Below are 14,307 nucleotides of genomic sequence, written 5' to 3'. Positions count from 1 at the left end.
ATTGCTCCTTCAATAGTGGTGGAGATAAGGTGAAAATTTGAACCTTGGCAGTGGCTCTGCTATAACAATCGTATAGAGTTAAAAAAAAATCACAAACCTGCTGGGTTAGATCCCTCTCCAGTTACCCACAGGATAAAACTCTACTCCCAAAGCTTAAAGTCAGATCTACAAGTTGGCATTGCTTGAAAAATAAGCATTGGATTAGTTGTGAGGGGGTTACAGGATGTAATTTAACAAAGGATTCCTAAAAACATTATCAAATTATGCTTTGGATTCACAGTTAATAAATATTATTTTACTTATATTACAGACCAGTGGGGGTTCCTACAGAATGAAGATTTACGAGAGGCCTGACTTTGGAGGACAGATGATGGAATTCATGGATGACTGTCCATCTGTCAACGATCGTTTCCGCTACCGTGACATTCACTCCTGCAATGTGATGGACGGTTACTGGACCTTCTATGAACATCCCAACTACATGGGAAGGCAGTACTTCATGAGTCCCGGTGAATACAGGAGATTCAGTGACTGGGCGGCAACAGCTCAACTATCGGATCTTTCAGGCAAATGAGGGATTTCTAGGTTTTTCTTGAAAAACACAAATACCCTTGTTGAAATGATTAAAAAATAAAGTACATGCCTCAGCTTACTTCACTTAGTTTTTGGATTCTCGTGTAAACGATACAGCAGAAAGTGTATTACAGGACTCCTCCAATATTTTACTCAACAGATCTGACCTAAGGAATACCTTTTACATATATACAAATCCTACCAATGACATGCCAATGAATGTTGACCGAGGTTGTTCAATTTATATAATGGTCAGATTAGTTGACATGAACTGGTAGAATGCAGTGACACTGTTCTTTCAGGCATCGGCAATTTGCTAAAAAAACATTATTTTTCTTATAAATATTTAAATCCCAGTTGAATGTCAAATGACAAGGCAGCCATATGGTCCTCTTATCAATATAATTTATAGGTTTAATCTGTCTTCTTGATAAAAAATGTCATATTAACAACAGAGAAAAATCATATTAACGACATACTTATACTGAAGTATAAATTTTCATATGAATCATTTTGAATTGATTATTTGTTTTTCTGCCTATGGAAGGTAGTTACATTTTTTCTTAGAATGCAAAGTTCCAGCTCCAGCTTTTGTCCTAAAGTGAAAAAGTCTTTAGCTAGGATTTATGGAAACTTCCCCAAAATATTGGACTGACGTTTTAAATGAGCCCTTATTAAATAGCTTACAAGATAATCTCCTATGACACAGTTCAATGTAAAAAATAGTATGTGTCCCTCTTCCTGTAACCTTGTCTATGCTTTTCTTCCCCTCTTTAGTTCTTTCTGTTAACCCGCTGTCTATCTTTCTGTTTATCTGCCGTTGCAAACCAAATGCTGGAGAGTTAATGAAAATGGTTCTCCGACCCTAAATTTAAAGACTGCCCAAAAATGCACAAAAAGATACCCTGGAGGTATTTCTATCTCCCAGCAGAAAAATGTAGTGTAGTCTTTCTGTGGGACACATGAGGGTGGAAATTAGTTATGGCCCGTTTACCCACAGTGTGCACAGAGCCCCAATTAGTGCTGATCGGGTGAAATATTGGCGAACATGTAGGAAAGCTACCAATGAACAGACGCAGACAGGAAACCTACTTAAGAACAAACAGCTATCAATAAACAAGGAAGAGAAACAGTACCAATGAAATAGCTCAAAGTAGTTTTTTGAAAATGCTTTCAGCAACCATCTTGCTTTGTCAGTAACCTAGGGTTATAGTAATAAACATAAGCATTCCAAAATTCCTGGAGCCCGAAAAGGCAGAAAGCAAGATGTCAATCTGTGGAGACTCAGGAATTTGGGCGGGGCTCAGTTACACCGGGATTCTGCCCTGTTGCACTCGCCTTTTAAATTCTGGTGGTAGGGCCCATGGGCGGATCTTTTGCCTGCCCTCCATGTCTGGGGATGTTCCTGGGCTTTCCTGAGAAATTCCACCTTTAAAAGACGTTAGTGGAATTCAGGCTTGAGTTCTGCTGAGTCCTCAAGTAAGGTTTCAGTAGCTCCCGAGAGAAATTCAGTTAAAATGTCTGCATACAGTTCCCATGGGAGCAAACAATGAAGATGGAGGCAGCATTTCTTTGGCCTTGGAAGGGCCCCAGATTCCCTTGTTGGAGCAGTTAGGGGCTGCTATGACATCGGCCAGTGGATCGGGGCAGGGGCCTTTTTTACCAGCAGACGCAATTTGCCTACTCAGGTCATTTAATTGACTCCAATGCCGGGGTTTGTGACGGGGTCTCCAGCTTGGGACTATGGTGGATCAGGTTCCTCTCCAAAACAATTGTGTTGGTGGAATGGACCCCGTCAAATTTCAGGGCCAAGCTTTCTATCACAAATGCACATAACTTAAATAATTCACAAAAATATCTTTAAACTTACCCATAAAAATGTTTCATGTCATGTTGAAAATTTGCCCAATAACTTTTGCCCCCATGCCCTCTTCCCTATCCAGTGCACGGAATTTGAGTTTGCTGCTTTCCTGGAGCTTCTTTGTGTGTAACTAACCCTTCCATCCTGCTAATGTTCAGATTTTCTGAACATGCACAACCACTGGCCTCCCAGCAGGTTGCTCCAGCTGTTATTAAAACATTTGACTCGTCACTTGTGGCTTGCCCCAAGTGCCCTGGATCCTTGAGTCCTACAGCTCTGCTTAGGGCTCAGATTTTTGTTCTGACTTTTGTTCACAGACGCTCCTTCAGGGCACCTGTGAACAAAGCACGAGGGATCCCCTGATATCGGAAAAGGACGAATGCAATTAAAATGAATATGCTTCCCAGGTCATTATTTCTGTTTCAATCTCCTCCTGTCATTTTAGTTAAAAGCTGGAAGTTTTTTTGGGCCAAATAGAAATTCACAGTTGTCTGCTCTGAATATGGACAGGCATTCACAAATTTACAGCATTATTATTGGGAAGTTTAAATGGACCACATTATATATTATGTACAATATGCTATAAACTATATGCTATATGCTACATACTATATACAACTATCCGGTTGCACTGCTTGGATTTTGAAGACTCATTACCCCATTTATTTCATGTTAATATTGGACAGCAGTTCTTGCATCAACCATATTCAACTATATTCCCCACTCTTGTAATGCCAGATAGGTAAAAGACAGAATTGATATTTATGTTAGTACATTATCACAGCCTCAGGGTGACTCAAAGTATTTCACAACCAGTGAATTACTTTGAAGTGCAGACAATGTTGATATGTAGGCATACACAACAGCCAGACAACTGCACACAGTAAGGTCCCACAAACTTGAGCTCATCCAAAACCCAGCTGCTCATATCCTAACTTGCACCAAGTCCCATTATCCCTGTGCTCGCTGACCTACATTGGCTCCCGGTCTGGCAACGCCTTGATTTTAAAATTCTCACCTTTGTTTTCAAATCCCTCCATGGCCTCACCCCTCCCTATCTCTATAACCTCCTCCAACCCTACAATCCTCTGAGATCTCCGCACTCCTCCAATTCTGGCCTCTTTCGCATCCCAATTTTCATCGCTCCACCATTGATGGCTGTGCCTTCAGCTGCCTAGGCCCTAAGTTCTGGAATTCCCTCCCTAAACCTTTCCGTGTCTCCACTTCTCTCTCCTCCTTTAAGGTGCTCCTTAAAACCTACCTCTTTGACCAAGCTTTTGGGAACTTGTCCTAATATCTCCTTACGTGGCTCGGTGTCAAATTTTGTTTGATAATGCTCCTGTGAAGTTCCTTGGGACATTTTACTGTGTTAAAGGCGCTATATAAATGCAAGTTGTAGTTATAGTTGTAGTGGTAGCAAATTAGATGAATGACCAGTCAATCTGTTTTGGTTGAGAGAGGAATGTTGGCCAGGGCACCAGGAAAACTCCCTTGATCTTCTCCAAATAGGACCTTGGAATTTTTTAATAAGTCCACTTGAAGAAGCAGGTTTAACATCAAATCTGAAAGATGGGTCCGCTGACTGTGCAGCACTCCCTCGTATAGCATTGAAGTGTCAGCCTAGATTTAGTGCTCAAGCCTACAACTTGCTAATTTGGAAGTACTGGCAACTGAACCAAGTTGAGTCAAATATATTATGTCACTATAGAATATCAGAAAACACTTTGAAGTCGCCTATTAACTGTCACAAATAAACCTATATGGGCAAATCGTGACTCATCTGAACTTTGTTAAGTGGCATAATTTTGGGAACTGATGTTTTTTAGCCCTTATCCTAGGAAGAAATTAAGTAATTTCAAGAGGAAGATGAAGTAACAGATTGTAAATTTACATCATTAAATTGAGTAGTGACAAAGATTTGCGAATACAGTTTGGTGGGTTCTATGACAATAAAACAATATTTGTTTCAGCACCGTTTGCTGACTTTGTCTAATAATTCAGACACTGTGATGCATGAGGCAATTAATATTGGAGGTAAAATAAATTGCTGAAATTATTGTAGTACAGTATTATTGTACATGGATTTAAGGGGTTGATGAAAACCAATTACCTCAAAGACATGGCACAGAAGAGATACACAATAGGACTTGGCAGCCAGAAAAATATAAGCCACAAAGCCAATCGGACTTAGATAACTCAACTGCACCAAAACTAGCCGCGCCTCTAGCTTAGCTGTTCCATTACAGCTACAACATTGGCATCTACCCGACAATGTGGAAAATTTCCCAGGTATGTCCTGTCCACAAAAAGCAGGACAAATCCAATCCGGTCAATTACTGCCCCATCAGTCTACTTTCCATCATCAGCAAAATGATGGACGGTGTCGTCGATAGTGCTATCAAGCGGCACTTACTCACCAATAACCTGTTCACCGATGCTCAGTTTGGGTTCTGCCAGGACCACTTGGCTCCAAACTTCATTGAAGCCTTGGAGCTAATATGGACTAAAGAGCTAAATTTCAGAGGTGAGGTGAGAGTGACTGCCCTTAGCATCAAGGCAGCATTTGACTGAGTGTGCCATTAAGGAGCCCTAGTAAAATTGAAGTCAATGGGAATCAGGGGGAAAACTCTCCAGTGGTTGGAGTTATACCTAGCACAAAGGAAGACCTAGACAATATCCAGGTTTGGGCTGATAAGTGGCAAGTAACGTTCACGCCAGACAAGTGCCAGGCAATGACCATCTCCAACAAGAGAGAGTCTAACCACCTCCCCTTGACAATCAACGGCATTACCATCACCGAATCCCCCACAATCAACAACCTGGGGGTCACCATTGACCAGAAACTAGACTGGACCAGCCACATAAATACTGTGGCTACAAGAGCAGGTCAGAGGCTGGGTATTCTGTGGCGAGTGACTCACCTCCTGACTCCCCAAAGCCTTTCCACCATCTACAAGGCACAAGTCAGCAGTGTGATGGAATACTCTCCACTTGCTTGGATGAATGCAGCTCCAACAACACTCAAGAAGCTCGACACCATCTAGGACAAAACAGCCCACTTGATTGGCACCCCATCCACCACCCTAAGCATTCATTTCCTTCACCACCAGTGCATCGTGGCTGCAGTGTGTACCATCCTCAGGATGCACTGCAGCAACTCGCCAAGGCTTCTGCGACAGCACCTCCCAAACCTGCGACCTCTACCACCTAGAAGGATAAGAGCCTGCCCATTCCCTCCAAGTCACACACCATCCCGACTTGGAAATATATCACCGTTCCTTCATTGTTGCTGGGTCAAAATCCTGGAACTCCCTTCCTAACAGCACTGTGGGAGAACCTTCACCACACGGACTGCAGTGGTTCAAGAAGGCGGCTCACCACCACCTTCTCAAGGGCAATTAGGGATGGGCAATAAATGCCGGCCTCGCCAGCGACGCCCACATCCCATGAATGAATCAATAAAAAACCTAATCTGGCTGCGTTAGTGACAATTGGCTGCTTCTTGGTAGACTACAAATCCTGTTGTGCATCGAAAACGGACTTAGCAAGATGTATATCTGTTTTTTAACATACCTATGTGCTGCATCTGGTGAACCTTTCATTGACTAGTTAAACTTTGAAGTAATTATTGTTAATTTCAAACAGAATTTATGGAGAAACAAAAGATACAGGCCTGAGATGAATTGATGCAGTGCAAGAGGAGTGTGGTCATCGCCACATCTCTGTTGTGTTCAAAGTGAGGAGAATAGCTGGCACATGTGATGGAGAGACAACAGGATTAAAGAGTGATAAATGGAGAGAATGGGTACTTGAAATGGACTGTGGCATTAAACAAAACTTGCAGTTTAATAGTAGGCAGAAACAGCAACAAAAATTAGAGTAAAGATTAAAGAGGGTGAGAAGTTACATGGTTGACAGTCAACAGTGTAACAACTCAAAATAGCAGTGTGTCTGAAGTATGGAGTAAGAATGGAAGAAAAACTCAAACACCAATACAGGGAAGATCAAAAGTGATTAATTTTTTAATACCATATGTGTGAAACAGCTGCAGATAGGGCTTATGGTAAACACAAAAGTTTATGCATATTAGTTTGATGGTACTTTTTAATTTTCAGAACAATTTACAAACATAATCAGAGGTAAAAATTGCGAACACTGAAGCAGTTTTTAATCAAGTCCATAAAGTAAAAGAAAACACAAAAAAAGTCTCAGCAGTGACGAGAATTCAACACTTTGTATTGTATCCATCATGACATCAGCCAATAGAAGCAATTTAGATTCTCACCCTTTGACTCTTTGTCACAGAACAATAAAAATGGCATGAAAGCAAAATGAAAAGAATTGATGACCTGATTGTTAATGTGAATACAGGTATTTTTGTACAATATATGTTTTGTTTTTTATTTATCTATTGCTGACTTTCAGTCCTGAATCATTAGAATAACAAAAGTATAGCCCAGGGAGGCCTTTCTGTCCAGTGTATAAATACCAAGCTGTGTGCAGCTGTTAAACATTGAGTCAGTTACAGATCTAACTGTGAGCTCAAAATGGGAAAGGCAAGGAGAACTCCGAGTTTATACATTCTCCATTAATTATCTCCTAGTTTGAGAAACTATTAATTTGCAAACCTAAGGGGGTTAAATTGGTTAACCCCCGAAAACAGGTGCGGGCATCGCATTGTGCAATTAACCCACATGCGGGCGACCCATCGCAGGTAGAACAAGACATCCGTGCTACCAGAGGTTGTACCTTGTGCATGCGATAAAGCCAGATCCTGACACAAAAATACCATGAAATTTGCAGTTTCCACCAGTAGGGGGAGCCTGAATCTCTTAAAGGCAGGCTGTATCTCTGACAGGCTGCCTGCATCTCTTAATGGTAGCCGGTATCTGCTATTTGCTAAAAATAAGATACGGGTCTGCACAGAGTCTGAACGGAGATCAGACATAATATACATAAAACACAGATGCAGGTCCTGTCGCTATGTTTACAAACTGATGAGTTATGTTATAACATAAAGATTCCACACTACTAGTTCCCACATCCTCCAATCTTCATGCTAGACCTCACCAATCTGCCGATCTGAGTTTGTACCAGGCCTGTGAGAGTGCGTGCACCAAGGTTCTCTGCTGATGCACTAGAGGCCTTGGTTCAAGAGGTGGACAGAAGGAGGGGTATCCTATATTCGCAGGGCGGTGGTGGGGGGAATAGGCCCTCCAGACATATGCTCAAAAGGTAGTGGGAAGCAGTAGGGGATGAAGTCAATGCCAGGCACATAGCACCATCAACATGAATGCAGTGCAGGAAGAAGTTCAATGCTTTGACGTGAGTGGTCAAGGTGAGTGAGGTCAACTGTAAAATGGCGCCTCCTACCAACTGCACCACTAGCCGCATCAACTGCTCCACAAACTACACCCCCATCACCCACACACCAACAAACTCTTTCAATCAGTACTCAACTCTTCCAATCAGATTCTTCCTCTTACACATTACCACTGATGCAAGCCGCACACCCACAACTCACAGGCCACACCCACTGGCAGCTATTCAACCATGACAGGCACATCACCTAGACACACTTCTCGCTTTCTTGCAAGAGACGATGGCACATATCAGGAGGCAGCAACCATGACAGGCACATCATCCAAACATCCTGCAGTACACTCACCAACTCACGCCCTGTTTTTTTGCAGGAGAAGTTGGCGCATAACAGAAGGCAGCAAGTGGCAGTGGCATTTAGCCCCTCGAACGATGTTCCACCATTCAATGAGCTCATGGTTGATCTGTGATCTAACTCCATAGGCCCGCCTTAGCCCAATATCCCATAATACCCTTGGTTCACAGAAATCTATCAGTCTCAGATTTAACATTCACAATTCAGCGAGCATCAACTGCTGTTTGCAGAAGAGAGTTCCAAACTTCTACCACCGCTTGAGTGTAGAAGCGTTTCCTAACTTCACTCCTGCAAGTCCTGGCTCCAATTGTAAGGCGATGTCCCCTTGTCCTAGTATTCTAGTATAGGAGACCTCCAAAAACAGATACAAATGCATCAGCAGCCAGAAGCAATAATCCAGCAACTAAACTGTAAATCCTGCATGGTCCCTTTAAATAGTGCTGGCGGGGGGTCCTCCCGGCACTCTAAGACATGTTTGGATTGTCGTGGTTAAGACAGTGCAAGTAACAAGTAAGTTGAGTGGAGCGTTAAGTGCCAAAATGGTGCCTATCACATTAAATCAGCGTTAAACACTGATTGAATGCATATTCTCCCTACTTTACATGATGCTGGCGTTCGTTATCCGAGCATGCGATAAACCCTTTACGAAGATGGTGTCCGGCGCATCCAACTTGGATATTCGGGAGGCGCCGAAACAATGGCGCTACACGGCCCGATTTGGTGCCCTATATCTTTTCACTGATCACCTTTTATGAGGACAGGAACTTCCAGGGTCGGCACTACGAGTGCAGTACTGACTATGCTGACCTGTCCTCTTACTTCAGCCGCTGTAACTCCATCCGTGTTGAGAGTGACTGGTGGGTGCTGTATGAGAGACCCAATTACATGGGATACCAGTATGTTCTGAGCAGAGGAGAATATCCTGACTACCAGCGCTGGATGGGATTCAATGACAACATCAGGTCATGTCACACCTACCCATATACAAGTTGCAATTTTTATGGAGAATTAGCAAAACCAGATTATACGCTGAAATTAAAATTCTGAACTATTTTTAAAGTAGTGAATCTGTCATTAAATCCATATTGAGTGTAGGTTACACAAATCTACAAGTAGAAGAAATACAACCTATTGTGAGTGTTTTTCAGATAATTTCATTCCTTGCCCTTCTGGTGCATAAACTAATTTACATTGAGTTACTTTGAGTCTACAGTACAGAAGCAGGCCATTTGGCCCAAATGGTTTATGCTGGCGTTTATGCTCCACATGAGCCTCCTCTCTCCCTACTTCATCTACCCCCATCTAGCTTCCCTTTAAATGCATCTATGCTATTCACCTCAATTATTCCTTGTGGTAGCACATTCCACATTCTAACCACTCTTTCGGTAAAGAAATTTCTCCTGAATTCCCTATTGGATTTATTAGTGATTATCTTATATTTATGATCTTAAGTTTTGGACTCCCCCACAAGTGGAAGCATTTTCTCTACAATTACCGTATCAAACCCTTTCATTATCTTCATTATCTTAAACCCTCTATCAGGTCACCCCTCAGCTTTCTCTTTTCTAGAGAAAATAACCTTTCTTGTCTTTACTTGTTCAGTCTTTCCTGATAAGGATATCCTCTCAGTTCTGGTATCATCCTTGTGAATCTTTTTTGTGCCCTCTCTGATGCCTCTTTATCCTTTTTATAATATGGAGCCCAGAACTGTGCACAATACTCCAAGTGTGATCCAACCAAGGTTCTATACAAGTTTAACATAACTTATCTGCTTTTAAATTCTATCCCTCAAGAAATGAACCCCAGTGTTTGGTTTGCCTTTTTATGCCTTTATTAATCTGCGGCGCTACTTTTAGTGATTTGTGTATCTGTATCCCGAGATCCCTTTGTTCCTCTATTCCATTTAGACTCTTATTATCCAAGCAATATGTGACCTTCTTATTCCTCCTACATTAGAAAAGCTATAAATTGTAGCCTGATCCAAGCTGAGTGTGATCACCGGATGTGCAATAGAAATCCAAGTACCAGTCATGCAAATAGTTTAAAAGGACAGAATTCTATCCTGCCCACAACATTTAAACCTTTGGGCAAGTTTTACTTTGTGTGCTAGCTGTAGCAAAATCATAAACCTGTTTATAAGGCAACCTTATCCCCTTTATGTTTATACTTTGGCTTTCTTATTGAATTTTCTTTTGTTTTTTTTTCTTATTTCCCATTCCAACTTTCTCTGCACACCTCCAGTGTTATTACTCTGGATGTCAAATCTGTGCAGCCCACAGACATCTCAATGCACACCGTCAGTCCAAGCAATTGACTGACAAACCAAGCAACATGCTTAAACAGTGCGTGGGGAATTGCTGCAGGCAACACTTCTTCAGCCCCTTAGGTGACTCAGTTGACACTAATGAAATTCATTCCTTTAAGCAGAATGAGATCCAATATCAGACCAGATAAACAAAGATAATCTAGGAACAGCAAGCATTTATTCTCTATCACAATAAAAATGAAAGAATGAGACCTGAACTTGTATTAAGAAATTATATGTTGGACTTTTATGTAGGTAAAAATCAGCAGATAGCAGCAAGCTTAGGAAGATCAGTTTTTGAGTATGCAAATCTAAAGAAGCCAATCAAGTGCTAATTCTAAAGATCTGATTATTTGATTGGATCTTTAGAATGTAAAAACACTACCATTAGCTGTTTCAACTTGTACAGATGATCAAAGCCAAACATTCCTGAAGCCACCCCTTAAACAAAGGCCAATATTAAAGATAGTGCCCATCTTGCTTTCATATGGAGTGTGTAATTGCTACATATGCAGGTTTCGGTTGACTTCCCAGTTGGTGCTCACTTACTTAGCAACTGGGAGGACTGGAGCTGATTCATGTTGAGTTCCTTGCTCAAGGGGATAATTTGTGAACGGACATTTAGCAATTTAGAATTCAAACTGAGAACCTGCTGACCGAAGAACCCAATTTCTGCAATTTGATCTAAACCATATGATTAAATTTTGCTATATTTTGCTATATTTATCTTACTATATTAAAGGTCTTGAGTGTAGTGTGCACTTCCTGTAGACATTATGCTTACTCCTGTGACACATTTCACCCTCACACTTCATTAGTAACACCCTAATTGTTACAAAACGGCGCATCTTCCAATTTACAGTGGGTAATGCCATGGGAGATTTGCTAATATAAAATTATGTATATGTTTCCAGGTAATCACAGACATTTTATTTATATATTACAGTACCAAGGTGGAAACTACAGAATGAGATTTACGAGAGGCCTGACTTTGGAGGACAGATGATGGAATTCATGGACGACTGTCCATCTGTCTACGATCGTTTCCGCTACCGTGACATTCACTTCTGCCATGTGATGGACGGTTACTGGAACTTCTATGAACATCCCAACTACAGAGGCCGACAGTACTTCATGAGTCCCGGCGAATACAGGAGATTCAGTGACTGGGGTGGCTACAGATCAACTATCGGATCTTTCAGGTGTATGAGGGACTTCTAGATTGTCTCGGAACAACTTGACCCTGTTTTGCTGAAATGTTTTTGAACGTAATACAATACTGTTATTGAATTTAGTTTCTTTGATTTTGGATTTTTCTGAAAGTTACATAGAATAATAATTACATTCACAGTAAAATATTTAACACAGTGATGTGAACTAATGAATACCTTTAGCTGGAAAGTAACCTGGTAGTATAGAAACAAATCACACCCATGAAATTGTCAACAGGAAAGTATTCATATTAACTGACCTTCAGTCACTTTAATTGCTCAAGGAAGTTATTATTAACATGTGCCAGCACAACTGGACCATTTATTAGTGCTCTGGCAAACAGAAATATTAGACCAGCCACCAGCTACAATTTTGTTTCCACTTTGAAGAACCAAAGTATGTTACATGACTATCCAATCTATGCAAACTACTTTCCCTACAGAGTGTATCTCTCTAGATATTAAGAAAGAAAGAACTTGCATTTATATAGCGCCTTTCTTAACCTCAGCACGTCCCAAATCACTTTACAACCAATTAAGTACTATTGAAGTGTAGTTACTGTTGTAATGTAGGAAACGCAACAGCCAATTTGTGCACAGGTCCCACAAACAGCAATGTGACAATGGACCAGATAATCTATTTATAGGTTTTGGTTGGGGAATAAATATTGGCTAGGACACCAGGGAGAGAGGGAAAATACTTTCAATGAGATTGTAAGCGATCTTTTAAATGGTTTGGTCTTTAATCAAAAAGACTAAGAGGTGTTTCGTTCCAAAGTATAATCGCTTTATTAATAAGTTATAAAAGAAATAACAAAAATTAAAATACAAGAGTACAATTATAAGTAAAATTATAAGACATTGGGATACAATCTGGCAAAGGTTATCACTATGCAAGGTTCCGAGGTGCACTTCTCGAAGGTCCTTGAAATTACAGTTGAGCGGTCCAGTCTTGCTCTGAGAACGTTCTAATATGGACAATTTACTTCTCAGCTGATATATGTTATTAACACATTAGTTTTACAGGACCGTGTGCAAATATGGGCCTCCCATCAATAGCTTTCTCTGTCTCCAGGCTATGACTCATTCTTTAAACATTTGTTATTCACATTACTCGACCCCTTATCAAAACTGCTCAGGGTCTGTGTGTACAAAGATACCCCGGACACTCCAGATAACAGAATACCTGACATCATTGGGCCTCTTTGATTAGTTGTCTCCGACTTATCAAGGACACTATAGAGGTTAAATTGAATAGGGCCCGAATCCGGGTATCACGGTGCGTGATTAACTTGCAACCAGTGGTTCTGATACAGGCAGCACGAGACATTCGTTCTGCCTGCTCACTTATCTCATTCAAGTGCAGCAATCATGCCTTGCACCAGGTTTGCACTTCTCACCAGGGGGCCCAAATATCGTGTAATTTGCTCGCACCTCTTAAAGGCAGACTGCAACTTTTAAAGGCAGCCTGCACCTCTTATTTGCAAAAAATAAGATACAGGTCCATATGGAGTCTGAACGGAGATCAGACATTGCACACATAAAGCACAGATGCAGGTCCCGTCCCGACGTTTACAAACTGATGAGTTATGTTAAAACATTGAATAAAGGTTGCGCACTACTAAATCCCACATCCTCTAATCTGCATGCCAGACCTCACCAATCTTCCGATCTGAGTTTGTACCAGGCCTGCGAGAGTGCGTGCACCAAGGTTCTCTGCTGATGCACTAGAGCCTTGGTGCAAGAGGTGGACAGAAGGAGGGGCATCCAATATCTGTGGGGAGGGGGGGCAAAAGTCGCTTCTGACATATGCTCAAGAGGCAGTGGGAGGCAGTAGGGGACGCACTCAATGCCAGGCTCATAGCATCATGAGCATGGATGCAGCGCAGGAAGAAGTTCAATGCTTTGACACGAGTGGTCAAGGTGAATAAGGCCAACTGTCAAGGGGCATCTCCTACCAACTGCACCACTAGCCACATCCACGCACTCCATCCCCCAACACCTACCTACCAACAAACTCTTCCATTCAGTACTCAACTCTTCCAATCAGATGCTTCCTCTTACCCTCGCACATTACCACTGTTGCAAGCCGCAAATCCACAACTCACAGGTCACAAACACTGGCAGCTATTCAACCATGACAGGCACATCATTCAAACATCCTGCAGGACACTCACCGACACAGGTCCCGCTTTCTTGCAGGAGAAGGTGGCGCATAACAGGAGGCAGCAAGTGGCAGTGGCATTTAGCACCTCGAACCTGTCCCGTCATTCAATGAGATCATTGTTGACCTGTGACCTAACTCCATATGCCCGCCTTAGCTCCATATCCGTTAATACCTTGGTTCACAGAAATCTATCAATCTCAGATTTAAAATTCACAATTGAGTGAACATCAACATCCGTTTGCAGAAGAATGTTCCAAACTTCTCCCACCCTTTGTGTGTAGAAGCGTTGCCTAACTTCACTCTTGCAAGTCCTGGCTCTAAATTTTAGGCTATTTCCCCTCGTCCTAGTAATCAAGTATAGGAGACCTCCAAAAACAGGTACAAATGCATCAGCAGCCAGAAGCAATAATCCATTAACTTACATGTAAATCCTGCATGGTCCCTTTAAATAGCACTTGTGGGGGGTCCTCCAGGCCATCTAAGACATGTTCAGGTGTTGGTGGTTAAGACAATGCA

General features: G+C 41.7%; 1 protein-coding gene across 1 annotated transcript; it reads left to right on the top strand.

The window, feature by feature from the left end:
* Positions 1-331: 331 nt before the first annotated feature.
* Positions 332-11,634, top strand: LOC137324042 (gamma-crystallin M2-like). The gene is made up of 2 exons (XM_067988213.1): positions 332-566; positions 11,360-11,634. Exons 1-2 carry the CDS (start codon positions 332-334, stop codon positions 11,632-11,634), a joined length of 510 nt encoding a protein of 169 aa, XP_067844314.1.
* Positions 11,635-14,307: the final 2,673 nt, after the last annotated feature.

The sequence above is a fragment of the Heptranchias perlo genome, chromosome 7, assembly GCF_035084215.1.
Source record: "Heptranchias perlo isolate sHepPer1 chromosome 7, sHepPer1.hap1, whole genome shotgun sequence".
NCBI classification, from domain to species: Eukaryota; Metazoa; Chordata; class Chondrichthyes; order Hexanchiformes; family Hexanchidae; genus Heptranchias; species Heptranchias perlo.
This window is presented reverse-complemented; position numbering and strand designations above follow the sequence as displayed.

Bases quoted from the DNA above. Each gene is read 5' to 3' on its own strand.
- LOC137324042 (XM_067988213.1), top strand. From the start codon at position 332: ATGAAGATTTACGAGAGGCCTGACTTTGGAGGACAGATGATGGAATTC. The intron at 567-11,359 runs GCAAATGAGGGA...TATATATTACAG, and splicing joins TCAACTATCGGATCTTTCAG to TACCAAGGTGGAAACTACAG.